Here is a 19,557-nt window from a genome sequence, read left to right on the forward strand (position 1 = left end):
GTCAGTTGAGTTTTAAGTTTGTTGTTTTCTCAAATGTATTTAAATATATGGCGCAGGGTCAGTAAGTGATACAAAAGCTATATTCAGAGAGAAATGATGGGGAGTGCGTAAAATAATAATTTTAAAAATAAATTGAATTTGAGATTTGTGCTGTGTCAAATGCAAAAACAATTTATATATATATATATATATATATATATATATATATATATATATATATATATATATATATATATATATTTTAAAAGCAATGTATGTTCAGTACTTTTCACAAATTACTAAAGACTACTGTAAGCCTATGACATGAACCAAGACTGTCAAATATCAGTTGTTAAAACAGTAATTGATGAGTTGGTCTACAGAAGGGAGGACACATTAGTTTGATCCTGTGCACATTTCTGGGGAGTTTTTATATTTATAATATGTATGGATGAGAGGGGGTATTAACATTTTTTAGCCAAATAATTCACTTTTAATTAGTAGAGCTACTGCGCATCAGATATAACTTATCATTTGGGCTTTGCAGCTGAATTGTCTATCAAAGGTGATAATGCAGAACGCCACTAACTTTAATGTATTTAATCCTGTTTGCAGTATTATACTTGACCACATCATTTCATATTGATTTCTTGTTGTTTTTTCAGTGGATCTTGACAGAAGGTGCCTGAAGTCCTATTGACTAGTTGTATTGCAGCTGGTTTTGAGGAAGCATGGAAGCAAGTTTCAGGTCTGAGATCTTGTTTCCAGGCTTCAAAGAAAGATATTCCACATCTTCGCTAGACAGTGGCTTCAGTGACTCATTTCAGACCTCAACATACGAGGCAGATGAATCCAAAGATGCCAAACAAAAACCTGTTGCAGAACACCAAACATGTGTAGAGCCGTCAACTGGAAACCTTCTAGCGAAATGTTCTCCTGACTCTTCCAGGGTAAAGAATGACTTTCAGTGCTCCCCGCTCTGCTGCTCAGAACAAGGCAAAAAAGGAAAAAATGTTTCGTCTAGTTTCTATGAAACTCCAAGACCATCCAAAAAAGATGCCTCATTGCGACGCCGTCTGCTTATGTCAAAAGCTGCCACACGAGGGAGTACAGATAATCTTAGAGCATCTGTTGTTAGCCGGTTGTCTTTCAGCATTTCCAGTTTTAAGGAGAGTGGTTCAAATGAAGTTGTAGAATTCCCAGAAAATGAGCATTTTGAAGCTTTAGCCACTAGTACACTAAAAACAGAAGAACATGTTTCTTCGTGCAGAAAAAAAAGGTTCTTATTCTCCCAGATGAGAACATCAACTGTTGAAGAGCCAAAAAGTGCAGCCAACCAACCACCGTTACCAGAATGTATTACACCTGTGCAGTTTGGATCACAGAATGAACTTGATGAAAGCATTATTTCTTGTTTTGCTCATGAACACCTTAGCCAAGAGTTACTGATGACCCCTCAGTCCAACAAGTTCTCCAAGCCCATTCAAGACAAATTTCTAACTCCAGTAAGCAACCTTGCAACAAAGTTTCAATTGAATTTGTTGGTCTTAAGTACACCACCTGTGATACCAGCTGTTAAGCTAGACACCTCCATACCAGAAGACAGTGGCTTCAAGTCGCTTGATTTGGATAAATCGGAGTATTCCATTCATGAGCATGATGGTTCTTTCCAGGAACTGCTGCCACACAAATGCAAGGAAACCCCCAAAGTGTTGGAAGCTAAAAGAAGGGCCTGGCTAGAACGGCTCCGGAGACTATCCACGCTTAGGGAAGGGGGCTCTCAGTCAGAGGAACAGGTGGATTCCAATACATCTGTTACAAAAGACTTGAACTCCCCGGGCAAGGTGAAAAAGGAACCCGTTGCTGAGGAAGATGATGAACTGTTTAATGAAACCACCCCTCGCAATAAGAGTGTTTTAAGACTTGAGGACCTAACAAGAACCCCCGCTTTACAGGCGGTGCATGCAATGTGCCTTAGAAGTGCCAGCAAAGTGCCTCGGCACACCACTGTGGAGGACTTGCTCGGCCTGTCTGAGGGGTCCAAACCATTTGAAACTACAATGCCTCTGGCAGGGCTTATTGGCAGAAATATGGGGCTGAGAGAACTTGACATCCTAGCAGAACTGAAACACAGGCACTTGAGACATGTGTTGGCTTTGATCTTAAATTGTCTTTCTCCCGACGACATTTACAGGTATATATATATATATTTTATATTGGTTTTAATATGTATGTATTGTCAAATTTAAATTCACATACTGAAATGTAAAGATTGATGAAGGCAACCAAATTCACATTTTATTACAAACTGATCATGACTGATAAGTAATTCCATTTAACCCGTTCAGTGCAATTGTCTTCATTTGAGGACAGGCTACTTTTTTTTTTTTTTGAGCATTTAACTGGCATCTACCTTTTATTTTGTTTCTTTAACTATATTGTTATGATAACTTACTCTAATGTCACAATGCAAAAGTTACGTCTAAATGTAATGTATCAAATAACAAATACAGCTTGTGTTCTGTTTTTTTTTTTTTTTAAATAAAAATGTTTTCCCCCTTCAAAGAAATGTATTTGGTACTTAATGGGTTACATACAGCATTTCATTTTCAATTTTTATATTTTTCCCTAACAGATTTGGACAGGTATCTGAAGTCTGGAATGAAATAGTTTTGCAAGACAAGATGAAGAATCGAATTAGAAGATCCTACATGAAACAGTTAAAGGCTGTTGCTGAGGTATTGCAGTAAAACCTGTTCAATCAAGGCTGCGAAAGAAAGATGTCCTACATTTCTATATTCCAAACAAAAAGCAATTTGTTAGTATTTGCTAAATTTTGTAATTTTATTGAATTTTATAATTAATTGGTAGTGGAGAGAAGGTGGAAAACATAGAACACTTGAGCCTTAAAGTCAAGGAATACCAGGAGAATGTGATTGTGTGTTTGAGGTTTTTGACGTACTTTAATTTCTCCTCTGTAGAAATTGTCATTTTGTAATGTAATTATGGTGATAGTTAATTCATTTTGTTCCCTATGTGTTGTTGCAGCAAGGGAGCCAGACTCGTGTTCCAGATGCAGAAACCAGACTAAATCTCCTAAGCCGATCCGCTCTGAGGTCTGTCCAGGCTCAGGCAACGGTCTTGAGTACACCCACTCCAGGCTCAAATGGACTCCCTTTTACACCTATTGGAGGCAGCAATGGAAAGAAGTTAGCAAGTAAACATGATGCATATTTAAAGGTGAGCAAATTTCATGTATAGACAATGCTGGGACTAAATTGGGGATGTTGTGCTAATTTTGTGGAGAGAGTTTTAGCTGTCACCATTTTGCAAAAACATGGTCATTGGTCATTAAAAGCAGGAGAAAGCTAGACTACATTCCAGTGAAAAATATTTAAATTTAAATTAGTTCAGGATTTGAATGAAGGATGCTTGATTGCCAAGTACAATTATTGCCCTCCATCTGTTGACATGGCAGATTGAGGGGAAAATATTGGTTGAGTACCCTCGAAGTTACCATTAAATATTTTAAATAAAAATTAATGAGCAATTCTCTTAAACGGTCAACGTTAGGAACTTGGCAAAAGGTGACTGCAGTACATTTGAATGAAAACCTGTTTCTGCTGTTAAAGGGCTCATTCATAGTATTTCCTTTACTTTTACGCAAATTATTTACACTAACATCTGAATTCTATTGACAAAGTGCTTCAAATTAATTTCTTAGGTCGCCAAAACCCTCTTCAATGATGAGTCATTATGGCCTTGTCCTAGGTGCCAGTGTCCTGCCAGGTGTCATCCAGTTAAGAAGCAAGGCATATGCAGTCGTGAAGAGTGTGGATTTGATTTTTGCACGTATTGCTTCTGTGCATTCCATGGGTCCAAGGAATGTTGCAGTCCGTCTACAAAACGTCATACCAAAAATGAGCTGCTTCCAGGAAGCGCCAAGAGCAAACGCAACTTAAAAAGACTGTGATGCTTTGTATATAGTACCTGTAGGTTTAGAAATATTTCAGTTTTTGAAATGTTTTATTAATTATGCATCTGTAAATTTGCAATAGAACCTCCCAATCAGTGATCCTAACTTTGCTGCTCTTTAAATGCTTTCTTTTGTATATACTTTTAACTTTGTTTTATATAGTGATGGTTTTGTTAAACCTGTATTTTTTAAATAATTTCCAATTTTAATAAATGGTGAATTTTATTTTTGTACAAGACTGCATTGCATTTGATTGAAAACCTATTTTGGTCAACATTAAATGAGGATCAAGGAGCACGTCTGATAACGAGTTTCCTCTTTGAGATTAATCTTAATTCAACTATTGAGTCTGCAATGGCATTTGTCGGTGCTATTAATGGTGACAATCTAACTGTACTTTATGCTCCAATTGCAGCATGTGCATTGCTTCAGGCTCTATGTAAAATATATTTAGATTATTGCCACTAGATGGCAGATTACTGTCAAGAGTTTAAAGCACTATTTTTTTGCATTTCTGCTTGCTAAAGCAGAAAGCATTTTTTTCTGCTAACCAGCTGGGCAGAATAAAACATTGATTGGTTTAACATGATCAAAAACTGGAGCTGAAACTTGGTACCAGGACACCAAAATGCAGTTAACCTTGTATTTATTATTTTAGTAATTTTATATTTCAAATACAATTCATTTTTTTACTTTTAAAATGTACTGACTGTAGCTGTTAGTCTTGTCTCCATATCTTTTATAAGATGCACCTTTTTTTAGTAAGATTTAGAAAACATGATTGTCACTTTATGGAATCTCATTCCTGAAAGTCAGCTGCTGATTTTGTTAAAGCCTGATTTTTGTCTTGCAAATCCAAACAGGGTTATCATCATAGAATTGTCTTACAATATACCTGGTACCACAATGTTCTAATGACTTCATGCTATATCCCAGGAATGTAGGATAACATCCTTATGGTTTGTGTGACTAAAAAAGGAAGAAAAGCCTTTTTGTTTGTTTCTAGTTTTGATCTGCACTCAGTTCACACTCACTGTTGAAATATACTGACTGAGTAGGTTTGCTGTGTGCAAGGTTAGTTATACCTGATAAGTCCACAATATACTGTAACCTAGCATGGTTTATAACCCCTCACCCCCACCGTTGTGTTCTATGTCTTGGGATCAGGGTAAAGCTTTTTATGCTTCCTGCTTCCTTGGATTATTTTGATATGTCACTGATCTATTGTATAGTGCCATTTTATGACTCTCTCAATAAAAGCATCCCGTAAGAGTAATTACAATTTCCATTAATATGCATGTGTCAATTTTACAAGAACTGGAAACATAGTTCCTTATTCCTTCAATATTAATAATTGTATATATTATAATAAATTAAGTTTGTTTATTTATTGGGTTAATATAGCGCTTTTTATACAAAAGTATCAAAGCACTGTATAGTACATAGCAGAAAAAAAGAACAAACCACAATACATTTGTATAGCGTATCACACATACAACTACCACAATCAGACCATTTAAATAACAGTATACACAATACAAAAGCAACAATTTTACATTAGTTACATTAAAACCCACTAAGATAAGAAAGCCATTTTATAATTATTATTATTATTTATTTCTTAGCAGACGCTCTTATCCAGGGCGACTTACAATTGTTACAAGATATCACATTATTTTACATACAATTACCCATTTATACAGTTGGGTTTTTACTGGAGCAATCTAGGTAAAGTACCTTGCTCAAGGGTACAACAGCAGCGTCCCCCACCGGGGACCGAACCCACAACCTTCCGGTCAAGAGTCCAGAGCCCCAACCACCACTCCACACCGCTGCCCCAATTCACCCTTCCTCACCAACTACTCCACACAGCTCCTAGTTCAGGCCCTGGTACTGTCCCGCCTTGACTACTGCAAAGACCTCTTGGCTGGCCTCCCTGCCTCTGTTGTCCGTCCTCTCTAGCTCATCCAAAACTCTCTTGCTTGCCTTGTCTTTTTCCTTCCTCATTTCTCCCACGCTACACCGCTGCTCTGCTCCCTCCACTGGCTCCCTGTCGCCACTCGCATCCAATTCAAAACTCTTGTACTTGCCTATCGCTGTCTCAACTTTTCTACTCCCTCCTATCTTCAGACTATTATTTCTCCCTACACCCCCTCTTGCCTCTTCCGCTCCTCCACCACCAGCAGATAAGTTGTACCTCCCCTCCGTTCCCCCACTTCCAGATCCCACTCCTTCTCCACCCTTTACTGCAATGCTCTTTTTGCTGGTCTTCCTACTCGTTCTTTGAATCATCTTCAGATGGTGCAAAATGCAGTGGCAAGGGTTTTGACAGGCACTATGCGGACAGAACATATCACCCTGGTCCTTATGCGTTTGCATTGGCTTCCTGTTCATTCTCGTGTTGCCTTCAAGATTCTGTTGTTGACATACAAGGCTTTGCATGGTCAGGGTCCTAGTTACATTATGGACCTTCTCAGCCCTTACATCCCTGGAAGACAGCTCAGATCGTCAAACTGTGGACTTCTAAAGCCTTTAGTTCCAAGATGTGTTACTCTTGGTGGGCGTAGCTTTGAGACTCCACATCAGTGTTGAATTTTAAATCCATTCTTAAGAGACACTTGTTCTCGGCAGCCTTTTTACAGTGATCCTGTGGACTTGTTCTTAAAACTTTTAATGTTTTTTGTAATTATTGTTTTTATGATCTTAGGAATTGGTTTTTATTTGTATTTTACCTGTTTTTAATGTATTTTTTTTTAATTGACTGATTATTGTTTGTTTTGTTTTGTTATTTTTTGTTATTTTTCATATTGTGCAGCACCCTGCGACACCTTGGTGTGAAGGGTGCTATATCAAATTAAAGTTATTGTTATTATTAGAATTATTATTACAGTGTGATACTTTGTATTGTGATATTTTGTAACAACTGTAAGTCGCCCTGGATAACGGTGTCTACTAATAAATAAATACATAAATAAATAATGTATAGTATGTTACACCATATATTTGTCATAACACATTTTAATGTTTTTTAGAGCCTCCGGATATCAGAGACAACACTTTTGAAGGTAAGACATGATGGAGTGATTGTTTTTTATTGTCTTACATGCACATTCTTATATTCTCCACCACCAAAATCCCCAAATCGATGTTCTGCGGGATGAAACCACGAACATTTTATTTTTAAAGGTCAAGCGTGCCAAACCGAATAGCTACAAAATAAACTGTCAAAAGCTGACAAAAAGTTCCTGAGCGTTGATTTTGCAGTACACTGTTCCATTATGTTAAGACTTGCAAGTAAAAAGGCCACTGAGAATGAAGGCATAGCAGTAAATTCCTAAAGTAGAAAAATCTAAAATGCCGGATTCAAAACTCATGTAAAATAAAAATGATCAGGTGCTTGAATTGATCTTTATTAATGTGCTGAGTTTTCCCCATACAACGTGAAGGTGTTTCAATAGGGTTAGAATTAAAAAGTTCATGAATAGGTATTTTACATTTATTATTTATTTATTTAGCAGGCACCTTTATCCAAGGCGACTTACAGAGTCTAGGGTGTGTGTACTATGCATCAGCTGCAGAGTCACAACAACGTCTCATCTGAAAGACAGCGCACAAGGAGGTTAAGTGACTTGCTCAAAGTCACATAGTAAGTGAGCCAGGATTTGAACTGGGGACCTCCTGGTTACAAGCCCTTTTCTTTAACCACCGGACCACACAGCCAGCCTACATGATAACATATGTTGTTTGTTTTTATTTTTTGTTGTTTTTTTTGTGAAAACCAGTTGTATTCCCTTCTAAGAACAAGATTTACATGTACAATATGTGTTCTAATTTTCAAGGTGTCCTGTTTTTTTTAAGTTCTCACACTTTACTGTATGGTTCTTTTAATGTGTATTATACAGGAGGACTACTTGGCTATAGATGGCATGCTTGTGGACTATTTCAATGAGTTTTTGAGTCTCCCGGTAAGTACAGTAGTAATGCCATCACAACTACAGTGTTTTTTTTTGTTTTTTTTTTAAGCAAATGAAGTGATTACAAGCGTTTCAGTGAATATTAACATAACCCTAATAGAAGTGTTCCAACACATTTATCTACATGTCTATATGAATATGTGTTCATAGTTCATTTATTTCAGAATCATATCCACCTCAAGAACACATGCACAAGCAGATAACTGTCTGATTTGGTCATTTGACCATATTAAAAGCATAACAAAATGTAGTAAAGCATGCTAAAGTATAGGTAAGCATTGTCAAGCCCAGTGAGGTACAGTAAAGCATATTCAAATATATGGCAAACCATTGCAATTTAGTAAATGCATAGTATAAACATGGGGAAAACATGGCAAAAGTGCAAAAATACTGTGCACATTTACCATGGTAAACTTATATAAGGGTAATATCACTTGCTTGAACTGGTTTCATGGCTTCATGACTTCATCATGCAAATATGTCATGTTACAACTTTAATTTTATTGTCAATACTTAGATTGACTTATAGGTGGATTTCCTCTCCGGGTCATAATTCAGCCAAAGCTCTTAAACAGTGTTCAGGGGTTGCATTCATGACTCAGAACTTGAAACTCACACTTTCCCTGTACCAAGACATGGGTTTCAGAACTGTTGAGGTATATTATTAAAAACTACCAGGTGCCAGGAGTTTGAACAATCAGGCCTTTGTAAATCTGCTCTGAACTTATAACTCTTATCAGAGTATGAATAAGTCACTCCTGAGTCTGTAGGTTTACTTATAAGAGTTATTAGGGAAGAAAAATGACTGAAGAAAGTTGTGAATCCCAGGACCAAGTACAGGGCTAGTGTTAGTTTCAAGCCATGTTTACTGTTTTCAATAGAAACATAATGAGAAGATTGAGTATCTGGTGCATTAGGCATCAAAACGATGTAGTATGGTAACAGGGTTTGGGGCATTGCAAAAACTGCATTACTTGTTTGTTAAAATCCTTCCATAGACCTTTCCAGAACCTGTAAGATTTAACCAGGACGCTGGTGCCTTTTGAAGTACTCAGTGAATCTCTGACCAACCAGATAAAAGATGTACTATATATACATAAACCAAAGAACCCTGTCTATGATGTCACAAGAAGGACTGCTGATCATTTCCCTCCGTTCAAACCACCTCAACCCCCAAAGATCTTAATATTGACAACAGCTATAGTGTGATGGTAAGATATATTATTATTACAACTTTTGGAATAGAAGTTATGAGCTATAAAGGTGTGTTAACGAAAATTGGTTGAAATTGTAATGATTCACGTTATTCTGCTTTGTACGGTGAAAATGTGGTTCACATGTTATCTAGTGAATAATGTAGAGGAATTTAGAATGTGTTAAAAATGAAACTGGAGGTACTTTTATTAATTATACAATCAACTTAAACTATAATAAAAGTGAAACGGAACTAAACATACTAGTTTTGAGAGTGCTGTATGTTTTATGGGTAGTCCTTTTTTATTTTATGTTGTCTTAGGTTTGTGATTTTTAAATGAATGTTGTATGTAAATTAGCAAGATGATCACAGTCTCAACCTGGTTGAGGACTGTTTAATTGATTCAGGAGGGGTGTTATTTGGGCTAAATTGTATTCCTGGTAACCTGAGGTGTGTACCGAGTGCTGCTACCTGTGTGCAATAGAGGGGTTGGTGGTGATTGTCTCTGGAACCTTTCTTAATATATATTTCGATGTTAGATCGAACTGAACTCCTTGAACAGTGCATTATATCAGTGCGTATTTTTAACAATTTATTCCAGTGATTTTTATTTTTCCCCTTTTTTCTTCACTCTGTTTTTTTAACATTGTTAGTATCCACTGATTGCCCCCCCCCCCCATTTCCACAGGCTTCAACTGATTATAGAACTGCATTCTAAATGAAACTAAAGAATGAGAATAAAAATAATGTGTCTATATATGCATACCCACCCACAGACATACACATATATCTGCATAAACATATACATGCATACCCATATACATACATATAAGTGACAGAGCACAGTGATTGAATGAATTACTTAGCAAACCACCACTGTGCCCTTCAATTCACTGTCGTTACCATATTCACCAGAAACTAAAATTGTTAATAATAATAATAATAATAATAATAATAATAATAATAATAATAATAATGAAATTATATTTTTATATTGATAATAAATGACCTGGTTTTCATAATTTGAGGGCTGATAAAATAAATTCACAAAATAAGGCCATAAAGTAAATAAATAAATAATAAAAAACAGATTCATTACTAGATTCTTATAGCTGTACAGTTATAAAACATGTATGTGTCTTTCTTATTTTGCTTAACCCCATTATAGTATATGAAAAAAAAAACATTAGAGCAAAACAAAATATAAATGTTTCTGTATAAATTTAGAGTGCTTACTCTGTCGTACTGCAGAAATGAAGTCAATAGGGATAGGCAAGATCGTGGACATTTTAAAGAGTTTAAAGTGTTTGTATCCCAGTTCCAACTAGACTAAGGAGCGCACATACTGTACTCATGAAAGGTTTGAGTTACTGTTATACTAAACAGCCACTAGAGGGCAGTGTGGATGCTCTAATAAAGGGTTCTTCAGCAGATATCCAGCATGGTGTGCAGTCATAACAATACACATACTGTGTAGCTTTTTCCGGGTCTTCAGAATGTCGGGTTCCCCCTTCTGTGTTAATCCTCAGTGTAGCTGGATACAGTAGGGCACATCTTATGTTATGCTCATGTAGTAATTTCTTGGTTGAAATACATTTCCGCTGTTTCTCTTGTATGGCTCTTGATGGGCCAGGAAAGACTAATATTCAGTGTCCTTCCCAGCGAATCTCCTCTTTCATTTTGGCAGCATGGAGTATTCATTCCTGATCTTGACATTGCAGAAATCTTGCAATGATGGACCTTGGACGTTGGTCTGGGGCAGGGCATGGTCTCAGGGTCTGATGAGCTCTGGAAATCCAACGAAGCAGAATATTGAGGCGAGTTCAATTTTTAATGTCGTCCAGCTTGCTGCAAATGGTCTTCAATTTAGACTGGGAGGCAGGAGGGTCAACCTTCATTTCGTCCTGGGCCTCAAACCTGTTTTCAACCCCCTGCACTTATGTCATTATATCAGAAAGTTCCCCCTCTACAGCTGCCATAGAGGCTTCAATAGATTTAACACTGCATAGACGGTCTGAGATATTTTTCAGTGCCGCATTGATATTTGCAATATCCTTAGCGACATTGTTTGGGTCAGGCTGTACATCTGCCGTATCGCCATGCTGTTCCTGTCTGCGTTGGTTGAGTGGGAATTTTTCACTTTCATTGTTTTTTTTTTTCTTTGGGGGCAGTCTGCCACTACTCGTCTTTTTGCATTCTTTTCAGTCGTGTTAGGGCTGCATTAATCAGGATGTTTTAGGATTTTCGGCGCAGGGGGACAGAGTTTCAGAGTTAGGCAGCCATCATCTCACCTGCGTCACATGACTCTAAATAATGCAAAACTGTGTTCTTGGCTTTGGGGCCATTTTACCATGTTTCCATGAACCACGTAACACGGGTACGTGCTCGAGTTGCCCCCCCCCCCACACCCCCGTTTCCATGTTTTTAAGTTACTCAAGTTGGCTCCCAATTTGGGCGGGAGGAAATTACATCACGAAATATCGATCAAAAATGTTGTAGGGGGCAGGAACATATCGTATAATGGTACATTTTGGCTGGTATTAAGTCGACGGATTTGCTAGTTTGGGGGATTTTGACGGTTTTTGAATTGCTGTTTTTCACTTAGCACGGCCACAAAGTTAATGCAACACATTTGGCTGTTACTTAATTAAACCCTTGTAAAAAAAAAAAAAAAAAAAAAAGAACACGAAAATGCTTAACATAAAAAAGAACAGTCCTACTACATTAACAGGGCAGTTTACACTGCCTCTCGATTTCTGATCACATCAGATCAATTCCAGAGTTTTCAAATCCTTTGATGGAAATGTCTGGTCTACTTTTAATGTTTTTAAGCAAATTGGCTTCATCACTGTCATTCTCATATCCACTTTGATATCTGACACATTATTTCCCTTGTCCAGTGCTTCTTTCCCAGTTCTGCATACCAGTCTGCCAGAGGTATATGTACTGCATGAAACAAATGCGAAAGAATATCTAGATGGATGTATCTTTTAAATCATTGACAATTTGACTGTAATACCGTCTGCAGCGAATGCACGTCTTGACCTTTTAACTCGCAAGTATTTCCTGCCCAACTCACGTGATAACTTGGGTAACAGACCAATTCGAGTGCACTCGAGTCGATTCCAGTTGGTTGTCCATGGAAACAAGATATTTGAATTTCAATATCTGCAGTGTACACATATTTGGACATAATAACCTGTAATACACCAGTCTAGATGTTTAAATTTCAGCTGTTAGTTTATTGTCACCTGGACTAGTTGCCAAGTGTCCATATCAGTATGTGTTACTGAATCATCAAGTCACACTGCATTTGTTATCTCACTGACTCAGAAACTTTATATTTTTTGGATTGGTAAAAAATGTAGTGTCTGGCTGTATTACAGTTTCATAGTACTATAGTTCTTCGTAGCGTGTTGATTTATCAGTCATGTCTAGACTTCTAGACCCTTTATGAATTTATTTATTGATTAAGGTTGTGAATCTGGCCTTTGAAGGCTATAAAAACTTTGTTTATGTTGCCTTGTTAATTTCACTTTAAAACAAATGCATGTGACATCCTACTTTGGGGACAGTTCCTTGATTGCTTCAGCTGTTGAGTGTTCCTGAAAATGTCCTTTTTTAATCAGTTGATACAAAGTATCTTTGAGAGGAAGTGCTTTAAGGGTTCTATATACTATTGTGGCACTGGGGTTTGGAAGCCAACTTCTGCAGATCTTTGTCCATTTTCGTAGGATTTGTATTTCACTTTTTTAAAATACAGTAATAGAATATACAATTATGCTCCTTATTCCTTACTTTTTATGCTTCTGTGCTTGCGGCCCACATATTGTTTTAATTTTTTTTTTTATTGAATTGATGTTTGATTGCTTCTGTAAAATCTTATGATGTTTGTAACTTTGAACGACTTGTGGGATTGAGTTCAAAATTCATAATGAATGACAGAAGCACGGCTACAGATAATGAAGTGTCGCTTGGCACACTAAGGCAAGTTCACTTCCATCTTTAACCTAGGTTCTTTTTTTAAACCACGGCTAAATAATCACATTTTCAGTGTCTGGACAGGGAACAGGGTGTTCAGTGGATAAGAAAGGAAAGGCTTTCATTATTCTTGCAAAGCAACTGCTACTTTAAATACAGGTAATACTATAATGTATTGCACTGGTCAAGTTATGACTTGTGAAATACTTCATTTCATTTCAGCACTGATATTTTTTAACTGGTGCGATGAACGATAAACACATTCAATGCAATATGCATTATTATTTCTAAAAAGCATGGCTGGGTGTTGTTTTTAGTTGTTCTAAAATATGATAAGCATATACTGTACTATTTCAGTCTTTGTATGTCTATCATTATAATGATCATCCGGGGTAAGCAGACTTGAAAATACTTGTCATTGCAGTCTTATTTCATGTTGTGCAAGAGAAGGACTTTGAAATTTGTTTTCCCCTACAGGACACAAAGCGATTTGGTGTCATTTTTAGCCATGCTAAGATTCCAAGTGACATCATTGTTATCTTATGTTTTTTTTTTATACAAATTCTGGATGTCAATAGTACATGCCAGTGTGCTCTCCTGTGTAGAAATACAATACAATGAAATGCATCTGTAGCTTGATTTTTAACAGCATGCATGCACACAAGCGCAGAGAAACTCTGCAGACTTGCTCTTCTTCAGATTTCAAGACCCCCATATTTATAAATGTTACGCATTGTAAACCACAGTTCAAACATTTATTTTCGTAAGCAATAACATTATGCTCACTGGTCCCGCTTTCTTCTTTAGTTTTTTGCTTTATTTTATTCTTTTCATTTTGCAATATGTAGATATTTTTAAATGGCAATAGATGTTTGTTATTGTATATGCTTTTTTTAATTGCATATCCTGAATGAACGTACTAAAGAAAAAAAACAGAAGATTCAATAAAAGGGGGACCAGAAATAATGTTAATAAAGGTAAAAAATTAATTTAAGTAGTGGTTAGCATTCTTTCTAAAAACTTCTAAAAACATACAAACCTTTTGTATTTCTCCTTATAAATGAATAAAGGTGGCTGATGTACATCTGTGGCCAAAAGTTTTGCATCATCTAGAATAAAGATTGAGCCATAATAAAAAAAACTAAAAAAAAAACTATATTAACACAATATATATCTTTTATTTAACGTTGTGTAATCAAAGAAACTACAAAATGATATTGCAGAAGCCATAATACTTGTACAGTATTTCATGTTAGATTTTGAAATGTCAGTTTTTTGTTAAGTCAATATGTTAACGTAACATTATTCAGCAGGTTTCATTCGAATTTATGAAGCAAATTTGTTTAGCCATCGCTGTACATCAGGTTTATACGTTCTATATGTTTGCTCTTTGTTCTGTGGTTTAGAATTTGGAAATATAGGGTGGGGACTGACCAGAGCAGTATTGTTGCTGGCTGTCATCATATTTTAAATACATTTCTGTGCTAGTCTTCTGTGTTGCCAAGCAAACCGCCATCTCTGTTAGAAGCACAGCCTCATGGTCCTCCAATTCCACAGACAGCTCCGACTCAGGGTCCATTCAGGAAAATAAAGACAACCTTTCTGACAAGGTATATGTACACAAGGCCCCATCCTTTCCATTTTCTTATTTCTGATTTATACAAGGAAAATCTCACCAAAGACTTTTGTGGCTTCTTTTTCAAGGTTTCTCTGTCATTCACTTCTGTTGTAAAAAAAGAATTACTGTTCAGTTTTATAATATGTTTAAATACAGTAGTGAGTCAATTATCCGATCTTTGATCAACCGTACCGTCTAATCAACTGAACACACCTGTAATCACGTGATGAATTACGTGTGGTGTATTACGCACACAGCTTCTGCTGCTAAAATGGCTACGAGATTTTGCTGTCAAAAAAAAGGACCAGCAGACTGAGGCAAATGAAAGTTACTGAACTATTCAGACCACCAAAACCTTAGATGGAGCATTGTGTGCTTTAAAGTATTGCAGTTAAACAGTCACCTCATTCTTGAAGGGCTGGAGATCCTGTCTGTTAATGTGCAGCTAAAAACTTATATTTTATTCATTTCAATTGCATGTTATTACAATGCCTTAACAGCAAGTATCAAAGTATAGAAACATTTGACTGAATTTTTGAGGTTTAATGATTCCTGAAGTACTGCAATGTGTCAGAGTTGTACTGAATTGTATTTTTTGCTAATTTTCAAAGTTTGGTATATGGTATGTTTAATTACAGTATTTCATTACCTTAGCTGTAGGTGTTAAAGTTTTACTGAATTGCATTCATTAATGATTTGTAAAGCTTTGTAATTTTGTATGCCTAATGTGATAGAATAGGTTACTAGCTATATATCATCAGTAGGTACTTGTGTACTAAGTACTTGTGTATGTTAACTTTATTCTATACATTATTAAAGGTACATTAATTGTTATTAATACCTGTTCATACAAATCGATTATGCGAACTAGTATCGGTCCCAATTATTTCGGATAATTGACTCTACTGTAAATGATTATATGAGATTTGTTCAGATTTTCTTTTCTTAAACTGTTAGCTCCAGACACAGCAAATCTCAAATGGATACTAAATGGTGCAGCCTAACTACAGTTCTCTTTCCCCTCTGTTCTTTGCTCTCATTTTTGTTTTGGACCCACAGCAGAGGTGCAGTCCAGTTCTGGGAGGTGCTGGGATGGAAAGGATGCTACAAGCACTGCATCATGACCAAAGAGCTGGATACTTTTTTTACCCAGTTCTGTGAATTATAAGGGCATAAGGTAAAAGACCAATGAATGGGGAGAATCTTATCAACATGGTTTTCAGTTCCCATACTGGTTGAACTGGTGTCGCCTAGGGGTTTGACTGGTAGTCATTCATTCCCTCTATTTCCGTAATGTGTAAACCATTTCACTGTATAAGTACATATTCCACAGAAATGTTATTCAGTTGTGCAAATGCTTTCTTTTACGGTACTGAGATATGCTTGGGGAACCACCAAAAAGTTTGGGGAACCACCCAATTTTGCTTCCTCACACGTTGACCATGTCAGCAGCACACAGGATGATTTCTGTAGGGCACTGTTATTACAAACGGGTGACATACACAATCAGTGAAGGATGCAACTGTTATTTTGAAGCTCAAGCTCAAGTCTACAGAGGACAAAGAAAAGGTCCCAAGATTCCAGAACATGTCATTATTCTTGAACCTTCTCTTCCTAACTAGATTTGTTTTTCTTGCAGTTGTGGAAGAATGGAGTGCAGGTCTGGTTTGACCTACAGTTTTATCACAGACAGTTCTATCAAGAATCCTTTCAAATTACAGAGAGTATCCCAAGTGAGTAGTAAGTCTTTAACTAGCAATTAGCATGATCCTGTAAGTTGTGTGGAGAATACATTCATAATTGAATAAATACAAAATAGTACTACGAATGAGAATTATAATATTAAGCTTTACATACATTTAAGCCTTTTCTGGATAGATGAACTTGACAAAACAAAGTTATGTGACAGCAGTAGCAAAGATAAAAAAAAAGTACAGTTTGATCCATTGTGACTAGATTAATCACACCTTACACAGACAAACCATACAGGACATATGCTCAGGCGTGACTCATTAAGCTCAGGGTACAACAGGGAAAAGCTCAAACTGCTATGCAATGGGAGTCTACATTTCATCCCCCAGTAGGAAAGCACGCCATCCCAGCAACACCGATAATTCTGTAAGCTACGATGGTCCCATGTGAGGTGATATCCAGTGTTCTACCCAAGAACATTTCCACTGTGCCATCTGGGCTCATTTTAGCTAATAGAGCTATCAGATCCATGGAACTGGAGCTTTGGTGAAAGAACATGTCATGCAGTGTATATCAGATCTAACTGAGGTGTCTGGGGGTCCTCATTACTTTGTTTACAGTAATTTGAATGCAAAAGAATTCAGAAGTGCAGTTTTTTAAAAAATATTTCTTAGTTTAACAACTTAAGTGGAACAAACCATACTTCTTGGAAATCTAATTGAATGCTACTAGCACAGGGGTTCTCAAACTTTTTTTGTTAACGGACCCTTTTTCAAATGCAATCTTAATCACGGACACCCAACTGAGAAACTGATTGACAAAAGTATATACATGTACGTTAAATAAACACATACTGTTAGTGATGCTTTAAGAAAAAGTACTTAAAGTCAGTGAGATAGGTGTGCCTGTTTCTTACTGCAGAGTCTGTCTATCCTTGGTGTGATGGTTGAAATATTTTAAGTATCAATGTTAAACGTAAGGGTTTTTATTAACCATTCCGTGTTGCCAAGATGCTGATTCTCCGCAGACACCTGCTGTCCCTCCGGTCCGTCCGCGTTGGTGTTGTCAGAGTCTCTCTCCGAGTTTGACCCTTCTGATTCAGAGGCATACGGCTCAAATTGATACGGGAGACAATCCCTGTTTTCTCTCTCTACGTCAGATCCATCACTACATGATGCACATTCATAAGAGGTGTCTGAAACTGATCAAATTAGGCCACTCTCACTTTCACTGTCGCTGTCAGCCATACTGGCAGATGCAAGGAGCCTGAGGTCACAGTCTTCTGGCCCCACACCAGGAAACGGAGATCACCCTCTGTGTATTTGATTCACTGTAGCGTGATTTAAACATCATTCGGTAAAATATATGTGATTATATGTTCAAGTGAGACCTGTTAATATTATTTTGTATGTTTATGGTAACAGTCAAGTTCCATGTCATAGGCTCTTATGACTTTAAACAGCAAAAACACTCTTCCTGTCTGCTGGTGGCAGAGTAGTCCCGTTCCTTCCCATTCCCGGAAGCTTAAATCCCGTTCTTGCCCGTCCTGAGAGGTTTATTTTTTTTTACTTCCCGGTCCTGCCCATTTCCGTGAGCTTCACTCCTGTACCATCCCATCCTGCAAAATTTAACACAATTTTTTTCCCATAACGCAGGAATACCATGGGTCCCACGGGAGTCCTATCTTCATGTCACTCTCTACTTCATAGCTGCCGTAGCAGAGAATTATGCCTCACATATATATATGTTGTTGGGAAAGGTAGCAACACTTTCATGGCTTCTGTTACTAAAACTGGGTACTCCGCAGCAACAGTTGGCCAAAACTGACAAGGTGCCTATTCCTGAAATTTAATTTTCAGTGTGCGGTCACAGGACAGTTTGAACAGCTCCTGATCTGTTTTTCCACTCAAGCGACAAGATGACGTAGCAAAAGTTGAGAACGGATCCCAAATCTAATCATATTCCACCATGTTTATATTTATAAAGTAAACACTGAAGTACTCTGCCACAGTTGAAAGGTGAGCAACGATAGTGTCTCTCACACAGTCACTTGTCATGCTGTTAGTATCCAGAAAATTTGTCGGGAGAAATCTCTACTTTCTAAATGTTGCAATCTTGTCTCCTCAAGTATGGTTGTATGACCTCCTTGTGTGGAAAGGTTCAGCGCATTCAGTAAGTTAAAAATATCTGCGAGGTATCCAAGCTTTGTGATCCATATCGTGTCAGAAAAGTTTGTGGCAAGTATGGGATTGTGCACAGAAAGAAAACCCAGCAGCTCATTGCGAAACTCAAAAACTCCTTCCAAGACACTGCCGTGAGATAACCAACGCACTTCTGTATGAAACAATAATTTGTCATGTTCTGCACCCATTTCTGAACACAGCTTTGCAAACAGGCATGAATTCAACGGTCTGGACTTTCACAGCTGCATTTAGTACAGCACGTAATTCGGGTTCCATTCTCATTGATGCAAGGGCCTGGCGATGCAACATACAGTGTGTTACGATTACATGTGGGTTTATGGCTCGTGTTCTTGCTACAGCACCACTCCTATTGCCTGTCATAGCGGCAGCACCATCTGTACAAACAGCAACACACTTCTCCCAATTCAACAATTCAGTTCATCCAATAATTTGAAAATTTGTCCGTTCTGGTAACTCCTGACAGAAAAGAAAATCTTCCAAACATATCGAACATAAACTAATAATTGCACTGCATTACCCACATCAGTTGTCTCATCAAGCTGAATTGCAAACTGCTCACATGTACCAGCCTTTCAGTTAGTTGGCATTTTATATCATTTGAAAGCTCTTCAATTCTCCAACTAACTTCAGCATTATTGCTCAGAGATTGTCAGCTTACCTATTAAAGAACTGCTTCATTGACACTTCAATACAAAAAGCGGGCATTCCAGGTTTCCCAGGTTGCTTAGAACACATCAATGTGATCTGGCAACAAATTCAATCAGCTAAAAAGGAGAGGAAGGAGCTCCATGTGACATTCCTGGATTTGGCTAATGCATATGGTTCAGTGCCACATGAACTACTTTGGGCAGCATTTGATTTTTTCAGTGTACCGATGACAATAACAAATTTAGTGAAAGCCTATTTTGGAGATTTGCAATTCAGTTTTTCAACTTCAG

At 37.2% G+C, this 19,557-nt stretch overlaps 1 protein-coding gene across 3 annotated transcripts in view; it reads left to right on the forward strand.

Annotated features, from left to right (window-relative positions):
* Positions 1-5,023, forward strand: part of LOC117400018 (F-box only protein 43-like) — a 6,593-nt gene extending 1,570 nt beyond the window's left edge. For 2 of the 3 annotated variants that reach the window (XM_033999474.2, XM_059022440.1), the window contains exons 2-5: positions 645-2,173; positions 2,615-2,717; positions 3,028-3,219; positions 3,704-5,023. In XM_033999474.2, coding sequence (XP_033855365.2) covers positions 711-2,173; positions 2,615-2,717; positions 3,028-3,219; positions 3,704-3,952 — 2,007 coding nt within the window. In that variant the 5' untranslated portion in view covers positions 645-710 and the 3' untranslated portion in view covers positions 3,953-5,023. The remainder of the gene's footprint in view (positions 1-644; positions 2,174-2,614; positions 2,718-3,027; positions 3,220-3,703) is intronic. The other variant, XM_059022441.1, reaches the window with a different exon arrangement.
* Positions 5,024-19,557: the final 14,534 nt, after the last annotated feature.

Source organism: Acipenser ruthenus, chromosome 4, assembly GCF_902713425.1.
Source record: "Acipenser ruthenus chromosome 4, fAciRut3.2 maternal haplotype, whole genome shotgun sequence".
In the NCBI taxonomy this organism is placed as follows: Eukaryota; Metazoa; Chordata; class Actinopteri; order Acipenseriformes; family Acipenseridae; genus Acipenser; species Acipenser ruthenus.